This window comes from Rhinoderma darwinii, chromosome 3 (assembly GCF_050947455.1).
Source record: "Rhinoderma darwinii isolate aRhiDar2 chromosome 3, aRhiDar2.hap1, whole genome shotgun sequence".
In the NCBI taxonomy this organism is placed as follows: Eukaryota; Metazoa; Chordata; class Amphibia; order Anura; family Rhinodermatidae; genus Rhinoderma; species Rhinoderma darwinii.
In genome coordinates this window covers 205,851,264-205,871,863 of record NC_134689.1, presented here as the reverse complement: position 1 = coordinate 205,871,863, position 20,600 = coordinate 205,851,264, and the positions used below count along the sequence as shown (strand labels likewise).

Here is a 20,600-nt window from a genome sequence, read left to right as displayed (position 1 = left end):
GTTGTCGGTAAGTATGAACGTCTTTTATTTTTATTTTTTACAGGTTTATACTGATCGGTAGTCACTGTCCAGGGTGCTGAAAGAGTTACTGCCGATCAGTTAACTCTTTCAGCTCCCTGGACAGTGACTATTTACTGACGTCGCTTAGCAACGCTGCCGTAATGACGGGTGCACACATGTAGCCACCCGTTATTACGAGAGCTCCATAGACTTCTATGGACTGTCCGTGCCGTTATTACGGCCTGAAATAGGACATGTTCTATCTTTTTCAACGGCACGGGCACCTTCCCGTGAGAAAACGGGAAGGCACCCGTCGCCAATAGAAGTCTATGAGCCCGTTATTACGGGTCGTGATTACGACCCGTAATAACGGGAGTTTTTACGGTCATGTGCATGAGGCCTAACAGTCATCAGAGAGCTCACAGCTGTTTCCATAAGTTCTATAGAGTTGTATGGAGTTGTATGGAGTGGCAGTGCCATATGCTTGACTGCTTCACCATTCAAACTTCTCTCCAGGTAGTGCAGGTCATCTCCATGTAGTGCCGGTCAGAAGGAACGGGGTACTCAAGACCTCGTACTACTGATCAGTGGGTGTACCAGCAATCCAACATTTATCACTTATTCTGTGGATAGGGGACAAATATTAATTCTCGGAAAACCTTTTAATCTGTAACAAATTTACAAACTAGGAGAAAGCCGAATAGTGAATGTCTGTTTTGAGTTTAAAGCAAAATAGTCCTCACCTGTTCAGCTGACTGCTTGTCCATGCAATTTTTTTTAATTAAAAAAAAAAAATTAATTACCCATGTCTGCCACTTATGTTCTTCTATTTTATGAATTTTCTAAAACAGCCTTTGATCCCAAGTAAAGCACCACCTTAACCATTTTGCTGCCAGTGGTTTCTTGACATTTTTCACTTCTGTAAGCCAGGATTTTTTTTTTAGCTTTTTAGAATGTAGAAATAAACCCTGAATAATAATAATAATAATAATAATAATTAATAATAATAAAAAACATACTAAACACCGCGGGACATATCTTCCACACGTGACCACTTTCATGCAGTTTTGTGTAGAAAAGAAAAAATATGTAATTGATGCATCTCCTTTTATTTGTGTCCAGTCCTGTGTTTGGCTAAAAAATACTGAGCCAAAAACTGCATCAAAACTGTGTGTGTGAACCTGGTCTTAAGCCCGGTTTCACACGGGTCTGTTCGGTCCCTATATTCTATATGCCAGTACATTAGCCTGTGTACTGATAGTACACAGGTAGTTGTTAGGACATACCTAAGTATGCCCTAACAACAGGAAATATGGTCAGACAGCCCTTGGGTCCATCAATCGACCCTGGCCTGTCTGCCCATATATGGTATGTCCCTCGATCGCATCACAGGGATTCTCTGTGATGCCATCCAAGGGGCATCCCCGTTCTCATTTTCGCCTTGAATGCTGCGGTCAGCTTTGATTGCGGCATTCAAGAGAATAGTGGAGGAGATCAGAGGTTTCTCTGATCTCCGCTGTTAGAGCGGGGCTACGGCTGTGTAATACAGCCATTGCCCCGCTGCTGACAACAAGTGCGCGTGCAATCAGCGCTGCATTAATGTGCGGCAGCACCGGCCCTGAAGACAGAGAACATGAGGGTGTTATGTAGTTCGCACGCCTTGTTCTCTGTCTTAAAGGGAAGGTGTCACTAAATGTTTTTTTTATATGTTATTGCTTTTAGTATGTCATTAATATAAATTTAATTTATTTGTGTTTTTGTGTTGTACTTTTTTCTTTCTTTTACTTCACTATGGGGGCTGCCGTTTCTTTTTTCATCTCTGTATGTGTCGATTAACGACACATACAGAGATGGAATACGGCACATACATCCCCATAGAGAATGCGAACGGGAGCCGTTCCATTCACTATAGCGTACGCCGTCTGTGTGGGAACGGCGCATGCGCCACTCCCACACAGTCCAAAAGGAAGGTCTTCGGCAGAGCGACATCCGGCGCCATTTTCATGTGGACCGGAAGCCGCGGCCGGACAGTAAGATGACTACTTCCGGTCGCGGCTTCCGTCCATATGTTCAAAAGCAAGGACTAGGAGCGGAGGCAGCGACAGCGGCGGCGGCAGGAGCAGATAAGTTATGTTTGTGTATGTGATGTGTGTGTATGTTCGTGTTATACTGTCTGATTACCACTGTATCTAATCCTTCTAGACTGTGCATTCGCTCAAAAAATGGCGGCACACAGTGTAGGAGGTTTGAACATTCAACCCCCTCCTTTCTCCTGGCACTAGCCAGGATAAAGGAGGGAGGATTGTTTGAGGACACTAGAGCGAGTGGGTCTTCTCCAATTTTGCAGCATAAAGCAATGAGGTTGCTTTACCACATGCCAATGCTGCCATTTTGGGAATTGCTCCCTCTAGTGACCAGCACATGGAAATGTTATAAATTAGAATCTAATTTATAATATTTCCTGACTTGTGAAAAAATTAAAAAAATTAGAACAATGTGTAATCATTTATATACTAACAGTTTAACTAAAAAATATATATATTTTTCTAGCGACACATTCCCTTTAAGTGCCGAAGCTCATTAGTGCAGCGCCGGCCGCATCATATCATGCTGACCGCACGCACAATGCTCAGGAGCGGGGCAATGGCTGTATTACACAGCCACAGCCCCGCTCTGACTAAATTCATGTGGTACAATACTAAGCGTTGCGGCCGCACAGCTTAGTATCGAAATACATGAATTAACGGTATTGAACCATTTGAGAGTGCACGATATCAAAATAGTATCATATTTCGATGCATCGTGCAAACCTAGTTTTTTGCCACACGCCTGAAAACACCACAAAAAAAAGCATGCATTTTTGCCGTAATTTGATGCAGTTTTGCAGTTAGCACTAAAACTGCTGCAAATCGTCATAAAAACACATTTGTCTTTTGGTGCAGGTTTCGGCCACACAGCAAAAAAACACAGCTAAAACACACAGTGTGAATATACTGTTAAACATTTTATAAATTGACTTTTAATTTTTTTAATAAAGCAGGTCTTGTGTGTGTCTAAAACACAGAACCACCATAATACCAATCACATCTAAGTTGATAAAAAAAAGTTTAAAATCGCATAAAACATTGATGTATTTAAAAAATATATAACAAAATTTGCAAAAGTGTACATAGCCTGTAAGATACAATTGTACACTTACACATTATTATTAAGCACTTTTATGCAGGCAGCTTTTTTGTAATATTCTCTGGTGAATATTTAATGTGTGTGATCAGCTTGAAGCTGGCAATAGAAACACAAGTAACTGATTCATCCAATAAGAATAATTTCTAATTGATGGAAATATGTTCCATCAGCAGGTAAAATAAGTTGCTGTTATGGATGGATGGATGGATAGATAGATAGATAGATAGATAGATAGATAGATAGATAGATAGATGGATGGATGGATGGATGGATGGATGGATGGATGGATGGATGGATGGATGGATGGATGGATGGATAGATGGATAGATAGATGGATAGATGGATAGATGGATAGATGGATAGATAGATAGATAGATAGATATTACATGGATGGATAGATAGAGAGAGAGAGAGAGAGAGAGAGAGAGAGAGAGAGAGAGAGAGAGAGAGAGAGAGATAGATAGATAGATATTACATAGATGGATGGATGGATGGATAGATGGATAAATAGAGACCTGTTCAAATCTAAACATGTACAATTTACTAAAATATATGCTGTATGCTTCCCAAGTGTCTCGAGACATAAAAAGAGGAAGAAGAAATCTGTTCTGCAAATGTATAGTTTTGGAGAACTTTTCACAGCACTTTTTTTAAAAATTATTTTTTTTACTTTCTTCTGTTCTTTCTTTTTCTTTTTGTTTAAAGCTGAACCCTAGTGAGAACTAGCACTAATGTAAAATTTCAACTAAATGAGCAGCTCATTAGAGGCTAATGCTGGAGAGTCATCACTGTGTCAGGGAGATTATTCTAGTCATATGCAGTGCTGCTATTTTCTACACACATATGTACTTTTTATTTCTTGTTACTTGCATACAAGCCATCAAGAAAGCATTCAATACAAAGATTTTAATGCATTTTCCTATTCATTCTTGCTGTAGCTGAGGGAAGTGCACAGTGTTTTTTTTCTAAATATGTAATGAAATGAATAATCAATGTGGTTTAAGCTTCCTTCCTGTTGCCAGCAGTACTTCCTCTGTAGCTAAAAGGAAAGGCGAGAAACACACCAGTACAGATCCTGAAGCTGAGACACTCTCTTGACAGACAGCAATACTGATAACTTGTATGTACAGTAGTCTGGACACCCTTAACAAATGAGTCTTCAGTGGCATTACTTTTCTCAGCTAAACAGGTAATTATTTCTGGTTTATCATCCTTTTAGGTTATTTGGCTAAACCTCAACATATTTTCACTTTATTTGTATAAATTCAATGAGGACAGCATACATGAAGTTACACAGATCTCACAGCTGAAAGAAGAGTAGGTTACCTCTTATTCGTTTCACCTATAGTGATAACTCTAAGCAGGTAAAGAGAGAACAGGTGAGTCATCATGAAGGGAGGGAGCGTCAAGTTGTCCACTTTAAGTCTTTTTAGCACTAGGCTGTTTAGCAGTGTTATTTTTTTCAATCCAATTTTTGTAAAAATTTTAAAAGTAAGTAAATTGCATGTCATATGCTCAAACATCAAACAATTCAAGTACAAAGAGGCTGCATCCATTCATGGTAGTTCAGGGACAATGGATGGGCAAAAGCTCATATGATAAACATATGTATCGGGGTGGGGGCATTAAGAAGGAAAGACAAGAAAGGTAATTGACATTGGTACATTTAGATTGTACTGTATATTGTTAGTTAATGTCTAAAAATGAACATATATCCTTCATATTCTTTATGTGTTGCATTCAAATTAATGTTAGGTATATTAGTTATACTTCAAATGGTACAGTATATACAGAGATTATAAAATATATCAATTAAAGTAGTTTTATTTTTTACTGTTCTAGCAACTTTAAGCAGAGAACATGCTTTCTCTTCTTAGTTATTAAATGTAGAGGTATCTCTTACAGTTTGTCTGCTACAAGCCATTTTGGTTGGAGTTAATGTACGGTACACTAGTTTTATCCACTAACCCATATGTTGGAGACCACTTAGACAAGTAATAGTATATATAATAAATAATTATAAGTGCATCTGGAAAGCGCTAAATCTGATTGAGTAATTTAGGTGCCCATTGTATCCAAAAAAATAATAAATAAATATAATATATATGTATATGTGTGTGTAAATATATATTTATTAATATTTTTTTATCTTTATTAATTTGGATTTGTATCCTAAAACCCTCTAACTGTTCAACTGGTCTGTCACTTGGCATTTTTAATCTTTGTGCTGAAACTAAAGCAATTAAGAGGTCATATAGGGTTGGGTGTTTACTGAATAGTAGTTGTTCTTCATGAAAATGAAGGCATTGTTTGAAAGATTTTCAATGTACAAGCCCGCTGACATTGACAATGAGTTGTCAGTGAACCACAGGCAGCCTGTCTTAAAAAGCCATCACAAGTATGAGCGATATGGGTGAGGTGGATATTATCAGTTTTTGAAACAGGCACTGGGGGATTTATCAAGCAAAATCCGACAAAAAAAGGAGTACATGCTGTTCCCCTTTGTTCCTTCCTTGACCGTTTTAAATAGTGTCTAGGATTTGTAAAATCTGCCAAATTTATTACCAGCCTGAACCATTTTTTTAACAAAATACTGGTGTCAAGTACGCAAGTCAAAGGATGCCGTGGGAAAGAGAAAAGTGTCTAAACTGTCATCTGCTGATCGTATCGTTTAAAAAAGTAAAATATTATCGCTGTCGGCAGCACATCTCCCTGTGTAAACAGGGAGACTCCCTGCCGACATGATAATAATGTATCGGGATGAGCGATCGGAGTAACGACCGCTTGTCCCCATGCATAGCTCCGAGTGACAGGAGCAAAGGAGCGGCGCTCGCTTCATCGACCGAATGTCGGCCGGTGTAAAAGGCCCTTAAAGAGGCTCTGTCACCACGTTGTAAGTGCCCTATCTCCTACATAATGTGATGGGCGCTGTAATGTAGATAACAGCAGTGTTTTTTATTTAGAAAAACAATACATTTTGACCAAGTTATGACCTATTTTAGATTTATGCTAATAACTTTCTTAATGCCCAACTGGGCGTTTTTTAGCTTTTGACCAAGTGGGCGTTGTAAAGAAGTGTATGACGCTGACCAATCAGCGTCATAAACTTCTCTCCATTCATGTACTCAGCACATAGTGATCTTGAAAGATCACGATGTGCTGTCACTTACTCACACATTAACTTTACTGAAGTGTCTTGAAAGTGAATAGACATTACCTCCAGCCAGGACGCTATGTCTATTCATAATCCCGACACTTCGGTAATGTTTGTGTGTCACTTACTCACACAGCACATCTAGATCTCGCTGTGCTGTCATTTACAGCGTGATCTCGCGAGATCACTCTTGCTGTCATTAAGTCCCACACAAACGTTACTGAAGTGTAGGGATTGTGAATAGTCATCGCGTCCTGGCTGGATGCAATGTCTATTCACTCTCAAGACACTTCAGTAAAGTTATTGTGTGAGTAAGTGACATCACATCGTGATCTCGCAAGATCACTATGTGCTGAGTACATGAATGGAGAGAAGTGTATGACGCTGATTGGTCACTGATTGGTCAGCTTCATACACTTCTCTTCACAACGCCCACTTGGTCAAAAGCTAAGAAACGCCCAGTTGGGCATTAAGAAAGTCATTAGCATAAATATAAAATAGGTCATAACTTGGTCAAAATTGATAGTTTTTCTAAATAAAAAACACTGCTGTTATCTACATTTATGCTACTACAACAATGAATTATAGAACTTCTTTAACCCTTTAACCTCTTCCCGCGCTGCGCCGCAATAGAACGTCCTGCAGCGGGGTTAGTTCCCGCATCCAGACGTACTATTGCGGCGTAGTTCCCGGTGCACACTGTCCTAAAGGACAGTGTCCGGGAACCGGGAGGTCAGCTGTCCCTGACAGCTGACACTCCAGCCTTGCCGGTCAGCGGACCATCGCCGCTGATTTTGGCAATTAACCCCATAAATGCGGCGATGGATTGCCGTCGCCGCATTTAAGGGGTTTGAAGCACATCGGCAGCCCCCACGAAGTGATCGTGGGGGCTACCGATGCTTGTCACGGCAATCGGAGGTCAGACAATGACCTCCGGGTTGCCATGTACGGAAGCCTCGGAGGAGCAGCCTCCATCGGTCCTCCGAGGCTTCCTGTCAGTGTGACTGTCACCTCACAATGACAGTTGGAGTACATTACACTACGTGTGTAGTGTAATGTACTCTAGCAGCGATCAAAGCTGCAAGTCTAAGTGTCCCCTAGTGGGACAAGTGAAAAAAGTAAAAAAAAGAATAAAAATGTTTTAAAAAAAGTGTAAAAATAAAAGTTATAAGTGATATAAACAAGCACTGCATTTTTTTCCTATAATAAGTCTTTCATTATAGGAAAAAAATGAACACGTTAAAAAAAGTACACATATTTGGTATCCCCGCGTTCGTAACGACCCCAACTATAAAACTATGATGTTATTTTTCCCGCACGATGAACACCCCAAAAAAAATCAATAAAAAACTACACCAGAATCGCTATTTTTTGGTCACCACCCCTCCCAAAATAGAGAATAAAAAGTGATCAAAAAGTCGTATGTACCCGAAAATAATACCGATAAAAACTACAACCCGTCCCGCAAAAAACAAGCCCTTACACAGCTTTTTTGACTGAAAAATAAAAAAGTTACGGCTCTCAGAATATGGTGACAGAAAATAAATTATTTTATAAAAAAGTGATTTTATTGCTCAAACGCTGCAAAACTTAAAAAAACCCTATATACATATGGTATCGCCGTAATCGTATCGACCCGCAGAATAAAATATAATGGTCATTTATAGTGCACGGTGAACGCCGCAAAAAATAAACTAAAAAACATTGTCAGAATTGCTTGTTTTTGGTCACCCATCTTGCAAAAAAATGTAATAAAAAGTGATCAAAAAAAATCACATGTACCCCAAAATGGTACCAATGAAAAGTACAGATTGTCCCGCAACAAATAAGCCCTCACGCAGCTCCGGTGGTGAAAAAATAAAGACGTTCTGGCTCCCAGGAATATGGCGATGCAAAATGTGCAGTGTTTTCTAAAAGCGGGTAACATCCGACGCCATTTATCAGTGCGACACCGGCCACACATCTATGAATTATTATTTCTTTACCGCAATATTATACCCTCTTATTATGCCCTGATGTTCTCCGTACAGATTACATATGCATTACATTATAAACTGAAATACCAGCGAAACCCAAAACAGAAAAACTACCAAGCAAAATCTGCGCTCCAAAAGCAAAATGGCGTCCCTCCCTTCTGAGCCCTGCAGCGTGCCCAAACAGCTGTTTGCGTCCACATATATGGCATCGCCATACCCGGGAGAACCTGCTTAAAGCTTTATGAGGTATTTGTCTTCAGGGGCACAAACTGGGCACGACATATGCACTAAAATGGCATATCAGTGGAAAATTGCAATATTCACACCATCCGCTGTGCATTAAACCCTTTGAGCACTATGACTTAATAGCACGTCATGGTGCGGGGGTTGATGTATGGAGCGGGCTCACGTGCTGAGCCCGCTCCATACGCTGCGGGTGTCGGCTGTGTATTACAGCTGACACCCGGGACTAACGGACAGGAACAGCGATCGCGCTGTTATAGGAGTCTGTAAAAATAACAATATACTGCAATACATTAGTATTGCAGCATATTGTACCCGCGATCCAATGATCGCTGGTACAAGTCCCCTAAGGGGACTAAAAAAATGTGTAGAAGAATTAAAGTTATTAGTAGTGAGAAAGAAAAAAGTTTAGTTAAAAAAAAAAACCTTTTCCCATTTTTCTTCAAAAGTAATGTAAAAAAATAAACAGAATTGTTATCGCTACGTCCGTAAAAGGCCGAAATATTACAATATACCATTATTCAACTCGCACGGTGAACACCGTAAAAAACTTCAATAATTTAAACCACCAAAATCGCTGTCGTTTTCGTTTTTACCGCACGGCGAAAGCTTTAAAAACGAAAACCCCAAAAAATGGAATCAGATTTTCTTCCTATATTCCTATATTTTCCTATTTTTTTTCAGTTTCCCAGTACTTTTTATGGCACTTTAAATGGTACCAATAGAAACTACAATTCCTCCCGCAAGAAATAAGCTCTCACATCACTCTACTGACGGAAAAAGAAAAAAGTTATGGCTCTTGGAAGGCGGGTAGTGAAAAACAAAAATAAGAAAGCAAAAAATGGATCAGTCCTGAAAGGGTTAATTCATTTCTAATGAAAAAAAATGTATGACCCCATGTGGGGTATTTCCGTACCCGGGAGAAATAGCTTTACAAAAATTGGTTGTTTATTTCTCCTTTATCCCTTGTGAAAATGAGAAAATTCAACATTTTAGTGGACAAAAATTGTGATATTAATTCTCTCCGCCTAATTCTAATAAATTCTGCAAAAGACCCGTGGAGTCTATATTCTCACTATACCCCTAGAAAAATTCCTTGAGGGGTGTTTCCAAAATGGGGAAACTTGGGGGGCTTCCACTATTTTGGTCCCTCCAGGGCGTTGCAAAGGCGGCATGGCACCGAAAAACAATCCAGCAAAATCCGTGCTCCAAAATCCAAATGGCGCTACTTCCCTTCTGAGCGCTGCCGTGTGTCCAATCAGCAGTTTATTACCACATATGGGGTATTGCCGTAATCAGGAGAAAATGCTTTACAAATGTTGTGGTTCTTTTTTCCTTTATTCCTTGTAAAAATGTAACATTTCTATGCTTTTTCAGAAAAAAAGTTGATTTTCATTTTCACTGCCTAATTCCACTAAATTCTGCAAAAAACCTGTGTGGTCAAAATGCTAACTATACCCCTAGATAAATTCCTTGAGAGGTGTAGTTTCCAAAATGGGGCCACTTTTGGGGGGTTTCCCCTGTTTTGGTCTCTCCAGGGCGTTGCAAACGCGACATGGCACCGAAAACCAATCCAGCAAAATCCGTGCTCCAAAATCCAAATGGCACTCCTTCCCTTCTGAGCCCTGCTGTGGGTCCAATCAGCAGTTTATTACCACATATGGGATATTGCTGTAATCAGAAGACATTGCTTTACAAATGTTGGGGTGATTTTCTTCATTATTCCTCGTAAATATTACAAATTTCTATGTTTTTTCAGAAAAAAAGTAGATTTTCATTTTTACAGACTAATTCCAATATATTTACCGAAAAACCTGTGGGGTCAAAATACTAACTATACCCCTAGATAAATTCCTTGATAGGTGTAGTTTCCAAAATGGGGTCACTTTTGGAGGGTTTCCCCTGTTTTGGTCTCTCCAGGGTGTTGCAAACGCGACATGGAACCGAAAACCAATCCAGCAAAATCCGTGCTCCAAAATTCAAATGGCACTCCTTCCCTTCTGAGCCTTGCTGTGGGTCCAATCAGCAGTTTATTACCACATATGGGATATTGCCGTAATCGGGAGACATTGCTTTACATATGTTGGGGTGCATTTTCTATATTATCTCTTGTAAATATAAAAATTTCTATGTTTTTTCAGAAAAAAGTAGATTTTCATTTTTACAGACTAATTCTGATAAATTTAGCGAAAAACCTGTGCGGTCAAAATGCTAACTATACACCTAGATAAATTCCTTGAGGGGTGTAGTTTCCAAAATGGGGTAACTTTTGGGGTGTTTCCACTGTTTTGGCACCACAAGACCTCTTAAAACCTGACAAGGTGCCTAAAATATATTTTAAAAAAAAGGAGGCCCAAAATCCACTAGGTGCTCCTTTGCTTCTGAGGCTGGTGCTTCAGTCCATTATCACACTAAGGCCACATGTGGGATATTTCTAAAAACTGCAGAATCTGGGCAATAAAATATTGAGTTGCATTTCTCTGGTAAAACCTTCTGTGTTACAAAAAAAAAATGTATTAGAAATGAATTTCGGCAAAAAAAATTTAATTTGTAAATTTCACCTCTACATTGCTTTCATTCCTGTGAAACGCCTAAAGGGTTAAAACACTTTGTGAATGCTGATTCGAATACCTTGAGAAGTGCAGTTTTCAAAATGGGGTGACTTCTGGCGATTTTCTAATATATAAGGCCCTCAAAGCCACCTCAGAACTGAACTGGTCCCTGAAAAAATAGCCTTTTGAAATTTTCTTGAAAATATGAGAAATTGCTGCTAAAGTTCTAAGCCTTGTAACGTCCTACAAAAATAAAAGGATGTTCAAAAAACGATGCAAACATAAAGTAGACATATGGGAAATGTTAACTAGTAACTATTTTGTGTGGTATTACTATCTGTTTTACAAGCAGATACGTTTAAATTTAGAAAAATGCTAATTTTTGCAATTTTTTTCTAAATTGTGGTGTTCTTCAGAAATAAATACCAAAATTATCGACAAAATTTTTTCACTAACATAAAGTACAACATGTCACGAGAAAACAATCTCAGAATCGCTTGGATAGGTAAAAGCATTCCAACGTTATTACCACATAAAGTAACACATGTCAGATTTGAAAAAATTGGCTGGGTCCTGAAGGCCAAAACAGGCTGGGTCTTGAAGGGGTTAAAGACCCGGACATCATTTTGCATTAAATAGTCACTAACTTTTCAACAAACTTTGAATAAATAAATTTTACAAGCAGATAAAAGAAACTTTGTAATATATCTTATTAGAGAAAAATACCTTTCTTCACTTATCAGGCTCCTTCCCCCCTCCCCCTCTCTTCTAGCTGACTACTCACTCTGAATTTACAGCTTTTTTCATCTCAAGAGGAGACAGACCATCAGCTTATTGAGCGATCAGGTTACAGCTGCCCATAGAAATCTATGGAGGGGGGAGGAGGGAGCAGGAGTAGATTGAGAGAGACACACACACATACGCTGCAGCAGATTCCTAGTAAGTGTTATATGTCCCAGTGCTGGAGTCAGAGCTACACTTCTCATTACTGCTGTATAATGTCCTCCATGCTACTGCTTTTCTATATGTGTTAAATTTAGATCAGAGAGCAGGACTCTCCTCTTCTCTGTGTGAAGTGTATGCAGATATGATAGCAGTTAGGCTCCACCCACTAGCTCAGGGAAAATAGAATGAGAGAGCCTGCAGAGGGGAAAACTGCTAAAAAATGCAGAATACAAATCATGATGGCCAGAAATAGTGTTATTCCTTATGTACAGATATAATAGCTTATTCTGAAAAGTCATCTGAAAGGGCTTTAAGGACCTAAAGGATTTTAATGTTTTTGCCTCTCAGCATTCCAGCAGTCTTAACTTTTTTAATTTTAGGATGACATACTTTTATGAGGCCTTGTTTCTTGCGGTACTAATTGTTTTTTTATTTGGTACATATACGTTAATAATTAATTTATCTTAATTTATATTTGTACTCCCAAAAATTTTTGTACGTTTCATAGAATTTTTTTTACACCATTCATCAATTACATTAAATAATATAATAGATTTCTAGAACAGAACTATTACGGTTATCCTGATACCCTATATGTGTTTATTATTTGTTACTTTGTAACTGTTATATAATAAAATGTATGATATGTAAAAATATTGTGTTTGCGTGTTTTTATTTTTTAATGTTTACTTTTTTCGACCAGATTTTTTAAATACATTTTTATTTACATTTTTTAAATCTCATAAGGGATGTTTTATTAGTTATTTATGATTTTACATAACAATGTACTTGCATATATACATATATACAAGTACATTAGCCTATGTACTTATAAGTGGTTATCGATCACCTCACAGAATTTCCCTGTGATGCGATCAAATGGCAATCCCTCCTTTGCTTTTCTCATGTTTGGGTCCTGCTCTTGATCACATGGGCACAGGTCCTTTGCAGACTCCTGCCTGCGCCGTACTATCATGATTAAAGTGACACTCACACCTTCTACTGTCATGGCATTTTTAGGTATAAAATTCTGTGCTGTTTAATTTCTTAATACCGTATATCTTTATAGTGGTTTTATACAAAGCTCTAAATCCCCTGAGTATACATTCATTTAAAAGATAAAAGTTGGCTGTTATTGCTGAATTCAATGTAAAACATACCTTTACTTACATACAGCAATTATTTCTAGAAACCAATAGATCGTCACTGCTCACGGATAGTTATTCGGTGTTATTAAACATGCATATTAAAGGGGTTTTCCCATGAAGAAATATTAATTAATTCTGTTAGATCACGCAAATCAGAACAAGTTTTGAATTTAAATCCTTATTTAAAAGTGCTCCTGTGTCTAGATATTACAGTTAAAAACTTGTTATGGTGCCCCTGGTGTTCTTTTGATTCTCTCTCAGAACATCCATCTTAGGGCTCATTCCAATGAGCTGCAACGCGTCTGTGTGACGGCCGTTAAAACAACGGCCGTCACACGGACAGATGTATTTCAATGGGGCCATTCACACGTCTGTTGTTTCAACGGAGCTTGTGAAGGGTCTGTGGAAAAAATAGGACATATCCTATTTTCCTGCGTTTTCACGCATCCCTCTATAGACACTAGTCTATGGGAGATGCGTGATAATGAGTCTCGCATGGGTGCACCTCAGACGTGAAGAACTGAAGTTTTTCACCTCCGAGGTTGGCCACGTTTGTGTGAATGTAGCCTAATGTGTTGAATGCTGATGAGAAAGAGCTGCTTTCAGTGCTTTGATTCTTATTGGCTGACCTGCACAACAGCAGGAATCACTGCCGCTTATGTACAAGGGGAGCATTTGAGGTCACCAGCATAGGGCACATTAGTTGGACATTCTGAGGGGGAATCAAAAGAACACCAGGGGGCTGCATATTAAGTATGTAACAGCGATATCTAGACACAGGAGCATTTTTAAAAAAATGATTCCTACTGAAGATGTGTTCTGTGTTGTGTGATCTAACAGAAAAATACAAATTTTTTTTTTGTGGGTGAACCCCCTTTAAAGACAATCTGTCATAGAAGCAGACCTCTTTACAATAGGTCATATAATAGATGCCTTAGACAAGAAGTTAGTGGGTAAGATGGCATTTCCTGAATAAACTCCCTGTCAAGAGTCTGTAAGTAAGGATGTTGTGAGTAAACTTCCTCTCAGTAGATTAGCTTTAGAGTATCACCTGAGCAGCCCCAAAACTCTATTACAAGAAAAGTGCCATGTATCCAGTAGGGTGATCTGTGTGGGTCAATCAACAAGAGGGCACACTTTTTTCAAAAATTTTGCATGGTTGTTTAGTGGATACTGTTGGTAAGAAATTTTCTTTAATTCTATGGAGGAGAGGTGATGAAATATGTAAGGCTGAAGATCGGTTACCAATCATCTCTGGCACCACTTATCCGGGGTAAAACAATACATTGGACAGATAAATTCCAACCTATCTAGCTGCAATCTCAAAAAGGGATGTCTGTGATGTTTGACTTGGCTAAATGTGCTTATTAATTCTATGGAGGGTGGAGAAGATGAGCACCTGTATATCATGGAAGAAACAGTAGATTTAAAACCTGACATCAGGCTAGCAAGGGACCAGCTGACCAATAAATAGTAGATCAAAACAATGTAATGCCCATGGACATTTTAATGCATAATTTCAATGCAACTGTAAAAAATATTGATGTTTACTTTTGAAGTATTATATTTAAATATAATCCCTAACCTGACTTTTCACTGCAGCTTTACAGCTTTCCAATATCTTCACTAAACCGTTAACATAGGTAAGTAGCAGAGATCAAACGCAGCATGCTAAGCTCTCCCCATTCTTTCCTATTTATAATATTTATTATATTACGTCTTGGACAATGTTTGTATGGCATTTGTGTGTAGATAAAAAAATTTCACCAAGTGAAAAAAGACAACAGAAAAATGTTCTCCTTTTTACTGACTACAACAACCTCCACACTGGTTATTGGTAGAAAATGCAAATGGTTACATTTGGCAAATAGTATAGTTACCTACAGCTGTGTATGCAGCAAATCTAGAACACATATACATGCAATGCAGTCCTGTGACCATTAAAAACAATAATTTTAATTCATTCATTATCTTCCTTTGTTTTACTTACTGACCAGACATTGATACATCAAAGCTGAATGGACATTGTAAGTACCTTCAGGCCCTTTTACACTGGCCAATTATTGGGCAAACGCTCATTCATTTGCCGATCATATCGTTTTAGCTGCCTAAAATATTATCGTTGTTGGTATCACATCTCCCCGTGTAAACAGGGAGACGTGGTGCTGACATGATAATAATGAATGGGGACGAGCGATCGGAGTAACGAGCGATCGTCCCCATACTAGCTCCTTGTGAAAGGAGCAAACGAGCGCCGATCAATGAGCTGACTCGTTGATCGGCGCTCGTTTACACGGCACAGGACGGACCATGTAAGAGGACCTTAACATATTTCTACTGAACCAGCAGACTTAGATGAGTTACTCATTACTTTTATGTTTTCTTACTATATTCATATTTTTCTCTAAACAGCCATATGTATGTCTTGGTACTAACTATAACTATACCTATACAATACATATACAAAAATTCTAGAACTTGCTAGAAATTCTAAAACTTTTTTTGTTTTTCTTTTTAATTCTAGCTTTCAGCTGGTATGGAACTGGAGAGTTATGAACAGTCTGTTGTTCTGAGAGATGAAAATAAACGGAGAAGGCGAAAAATGAGACCTCACTCAGCAACGGCATCCAACATGTTTTCCATGGAGACAATTCCTATAGAATTCATTTTGCCTACCAGTCATAAAAACAGCAAAGTACAAGATACAATTCTATTAGAAATTGCTGGTAACTGCACAGTTGAACAAATGAAAGCACAGGTCTGGATGAGTGCAATAGAGAAAAGCCACAACAGTGACTTCTACCACAGGCTTGCTCCAGACCAATTCCTCTTGCAATATCAGAAAAAGGGCCAGTGGTATGAAATCTATGACAAACATCAGGTGATACAAACATTGGACTGTATAGTGTATTGGAAGGTTCTACAAAAAACTGTGGGAAAGATTTATATTATCCAGAAAGAAAAACTCTCAGAGGAAACACTGGAATATCAAAAACAATTAAATTATCTAATTGGATATGATGTTACTGACGTAAGTAATGTCCATGATGATGAGCTAGAGTTCACCCGCCGCAGACTGGTTACACCAAGAATGGTCGAGTTGGTGAAAAGAGATGCCAGGTTGTATTCAATGGACCCTTGGGTTACATCTAAACCGCTTCCAGAATATTTGAGTAAAAGACTTTCCTCCAATAATATATTCATAATAATACACAAAGGAATGACAAGCCATACAATTAGAGTCTCCATTGAAGACACACCAGATGTAATACTGCAGAGCTTCTTTACAAAAATGGCCAAGAAAAAATCATTGTTAGACATTTCAGAGGAAAACAGTGAACTGGATTTTGTTCTCCGGGTTTGTGGGAGAGATGAATATATCATTGGGAATGCGCCAATCAAAGATTTCCATTATATTAGACAATGTATTAAGACTGGTGATGAGATACATTTTGTTTTAGATGTCCCGCCTGATCCCTCGGAAGACAAAGTCCAAAAAGAAGAGTGGCCTCTGGTTGACGATTGTACTGGAGTAACAGGTTTTCATGAGCAACTTACAATTGATGGAAAAGATCATGAGAAAATTTTTACCATATCCCTTTGGGATTGCAATAGAAAGTTTAGAATAAAAATAATTGGGATCGATATACAAATTTTACCAAGAAATACTGAGCTTATTGTTTTCGTAGAAGCCAACATTCTTCATGGACAACAGGTACTCTCCCAAAAGAGGACACCATGCAAGCCCTTTACAGAAGAAGTACTATGGAACACATGGCTTGAATTTGATATCAAAATAAAAGATTTACCAAAAGGGGCTCTTCTAAATTTGCAGATATTTTGCTGCAAAGCTCAGGCAGCCACAGGAAAAGCTAACATACAGTCACCAGACTCTACTAGCTCAGATTCCAAATTTAAAAACCAGCTTCTATATTATGTAAATCTGCTATTAATAGATCACAGGTCTTTGTTAAGACAGGGGGAGTTTGTTCTTCATATGTGGAGAATACCTGGTAAAGGAGAGGATCAAGGCAGCATCAATGCAGATAAGCTAACATCTGCAACAAACCCTGACAAAGATATGTCAATGGCTATTTCAATAAGTCTGGACAAATACTGCCATCCTGTTGCTCTCCCAAAACACAAGTCTGTATCAGATCCTGAACTAGACAGGGCAAGATCTGAAATGCCAAATCAACTCCGAAAGCAACTTGAAGAAATTATATCTACTGACCCACTGCATCCACTCACTCCTGAGGACCAAGAACTTCTGTGGCATTTCAGATATGAAGTTATGAAGAACCCAGATGCATACCCCAAATTGCTGAATTCTGTAAAATGGGGACAGCAGGAAATGGTGGCCAAAACATACCAACTGCTAAATAAAAGACAAGCATGGGATGACTGTTCCCTAGATGTTGGACTAACCATTCAGCTACTTGACTGCAACTTTTCTGATGAAAATGTACGAGCTATGGCAGTCCAGAAACTAGAAAGCTTACAGGATGATGATGTGTTGCATTATCTTTTACAGCTAGTACAGGTAATACCCACTTTTCATACATGCTCATCTACTTCCTCAATACAGGTTTTAATTTGCATAAGAACAAAGATATATTTATGTTTCATTAACAAATACTTCTTCTATTTTGTAATCTCACGTTGGATTTTTCTATGTTTTCTTTTGTAGCTATTTGCCTTGGATTAGTTGTTTGGTTATTTGCTTTCTTTGGATAACTTTTCTTTTCATTATCAAAAAAGTTGTATGCACCCCAAAATGGTACTAATGAGAACTAAAGCTTGCCCCGCAAAAAACAAGTCGTCACATAGACCCATAAACAGAAAATTTTTACTTTATAATGGAAAGATTAAAATAAATTATATAAATTTGGTATCATATTGACCTGCAGAATGAAGTTAACATGTCATTTTCACTTGCTTGGTGAATTCCTTAAAAATAAAATCCAAAAAACAATGGAGGAATTGCTGTTTTTTTCCATTTCACCCCACAAAATAATTTTTAAAAGTTTCCCAGTACATTCAATGGTATATTAAATGGTACGCATCCTGGAAAAAAAAAAAAAAAAAAAAGCCCACGTACGTCGACAGAAAAATAAAAAAAATATGGCTTTTGGAAGACTGGGAGGAAAAACTAAAATTATAAAATGAAAGATGGCTGCGGTGGGAGGGGTTAAGTAGATAGATGATAAAGTATTTGTTTGCTGTCTTTTAATGTTGTAGCTATTTATTTTTTCTTTATAAAACTTTCCCTGGGTGCGGCCATATTAGAGACACACACTTCTTTGTACCTTATAGTCAGTACAGGTGTGTGTGTGTGTGTGTGTGTGTGTGTGTGTGTGTGTGTGTGTGTGTGTGTGTGTGTGTGTGTGTGTGTGTGCTTTATGGCAGGTGAAATGGATGGTAGTCAATTGTCACAGTTTTTCATTTTTGGATTTTTCTCCCTGCCTTCCAAAAGCCATAAAATTATTTTCTTTTTCCCTCAACATAGCTGTTTTTTGCAGGTCTTGTTTTTGCGGAACGAGTTGTAATTTTTAATGCCACAATTCAATGTACCATAATGTACTGGGAAACGGAAAAAAAAATTCTGTGTGTGCTTAAATAGGAAAAAAACTAAAATTCCTCTGTTATTTTTGGTTTTGTTTCTACAGCCTTCAAAAACTACATGTTAACTTTATTCTGTGGGTCAATAAGATTATGGCAATACCAATTTTATATTGCTTTTTACTGATGTACTACTTTTAAAAAAAAAATATTTTTTATTTCTCTGTCGATAGAGTGGTGTGGGGGCTTATTATTTGTGGGGCAAGCTGTTGTTTTTATTTTTGGGTGCATAAGATCTGGGCACATTTTTTTTAAGGGGGACAAGTAGACAAACAAACAGCAAATTTGGTGTTTTTTGGATTTTTTTTTCTAAGGCTTTCACCCTGTGGGTTAAATAAAGTTGAATTGGAATGGTTTAGACTTTCACGAAAATAGCAATTTTTTAAAAACATTTTTTTTTAAAATAAGGGGGATAGTGGGAAATTTTTCTTTTAACTATTACTATTTTAAATTTCTTTCTATCTTTCAAAAATTGTATAACTGTTTTTAATTTTTAGTCTCCCTAGGGTACACTGTAACGTACACTGTAACGGACACTGTAACGGCCATTACAGTGAAGTTTTGGCATTAAAATACAACTGACACCCGCTGGATAAAGAGCGGACACAGCCGTGAGCTTCATCTATACTCCCCTTTCCTAGCCATGACGTATATATACGTCAAACATCAAGAAGGGATCAAAGCTGGTTTACATGAGCAGATTTTGACCCGTAACAAGCGCCGAGCACCGATAATAACAGGTCGATGTTTAGAGCCACTCCTGGTTTTGGCTTACAAATACTAATGCAAAATACTTCTGAAAAAGAAGCGTATAGGTTAACTGCCACACATACTGTATACTAAAGAAATGACCCTCAGTTAAACGGGTTTTACTATTGTCACGAGCCGTTGGTATGTGGACCCACTAGGCCGCACCGCTGTAGCGCAGTAGCAGCTGGCCAAACAACAGTCCTAGTACAGTAGTACCTTAAATAGTCCAGACCGTAAATGGAGGCTCGGCACAGATGAATTTGTAGACACCAGACGTGGTGTATATCAACAGGCGTGACCGGTGGCACAACACGGCTCCAACAGGTTAAGGCACAGGAACAGATATAGCACGGGATACAGGTAGCAGGGCACGGGAACAGGATAACACTAAGGGACCATTTGCTAAGACTAACATGGGTAACACAACAACGCTCAGGCAATGAGTGAAACGGCAGAGCCCTTTTTATAGTCCAGGGTGATCATGGGCTAATACAGATCTTACTCATGTGTGTGCACTGGCCCTTTAAGGCCGGACGCGAGCGCGCACACCCTACGGGAACCAGTGCAGCAATGCGGAAGTAAGTCTCTTAGGAGGGAGATTTCACCCGCTACTCACTTGTATATGGCCATGGCCGTCAGGGGGGCAGGTATGAACGACGGTCCGCGGTTGTGGACGTTACAACTTTCAGGGACATTTAAATGTCAGATAGATGCGGGTCCCACCTCTGGGACCCTGCACCTATATCTTAAACGGGGTCCCCTAAACCCCGTTCTACCGCACCTTGTTCCCGCTGACGCGTGTGATTTTCTACTATATAAGATGAAAACAGCGTAAGTCCCATAGAATTGAATGGCAGCTACGGAAACAGTGTAGTTCGCATGCTACGTTGTTTCCGTAACTGCCATTCACTAGCATGGGAGTTATGCTGTTTTTTTCTTACATGGTCGGGAATCACAAGCGTCAGTGGGAACACACAGCGGTAGAACAGGGTGTCGGGGGCCCCGTTCTAGTGATAGGTTCGGG

General features: G+C 38.7%; 1 protein-coding gene across 3 annotated transcripts in view; it reads left to right on the top strand.

Moving 5' to 3' along the window:
* PIK3CG (phosphatidylinositol-4,5-bisphosphate 3-kinase catalytic subunit gamma) overlaps positions 1-20,600 on the top strand; it is a 91,851-nt gene that overhangs the window by 24,831 nt on the left and 46,420 nt on the right. For 2 of the 3 annotated variants that reach the window (XR_012882406.1, XM_075857276.1), the window contains exon 2: positions 15,729-17,747. Coding sequence is in view for 2 of the 3 variants with exons in the window: in XM_075857276.1 (XP_075713391.1) it covers positions 15,729-17,747 (2,019 nt within the window). In the remaining variant the exon portion in view is untranslated. Of the gene's footprint in view, positions 1-14,806; positions 14,848-15,728; positions 17,748-20,600 lie in introns of all 3 variants that reach the window. The other variant, XM_075857277.1, reaches the window with a different exon arrangement.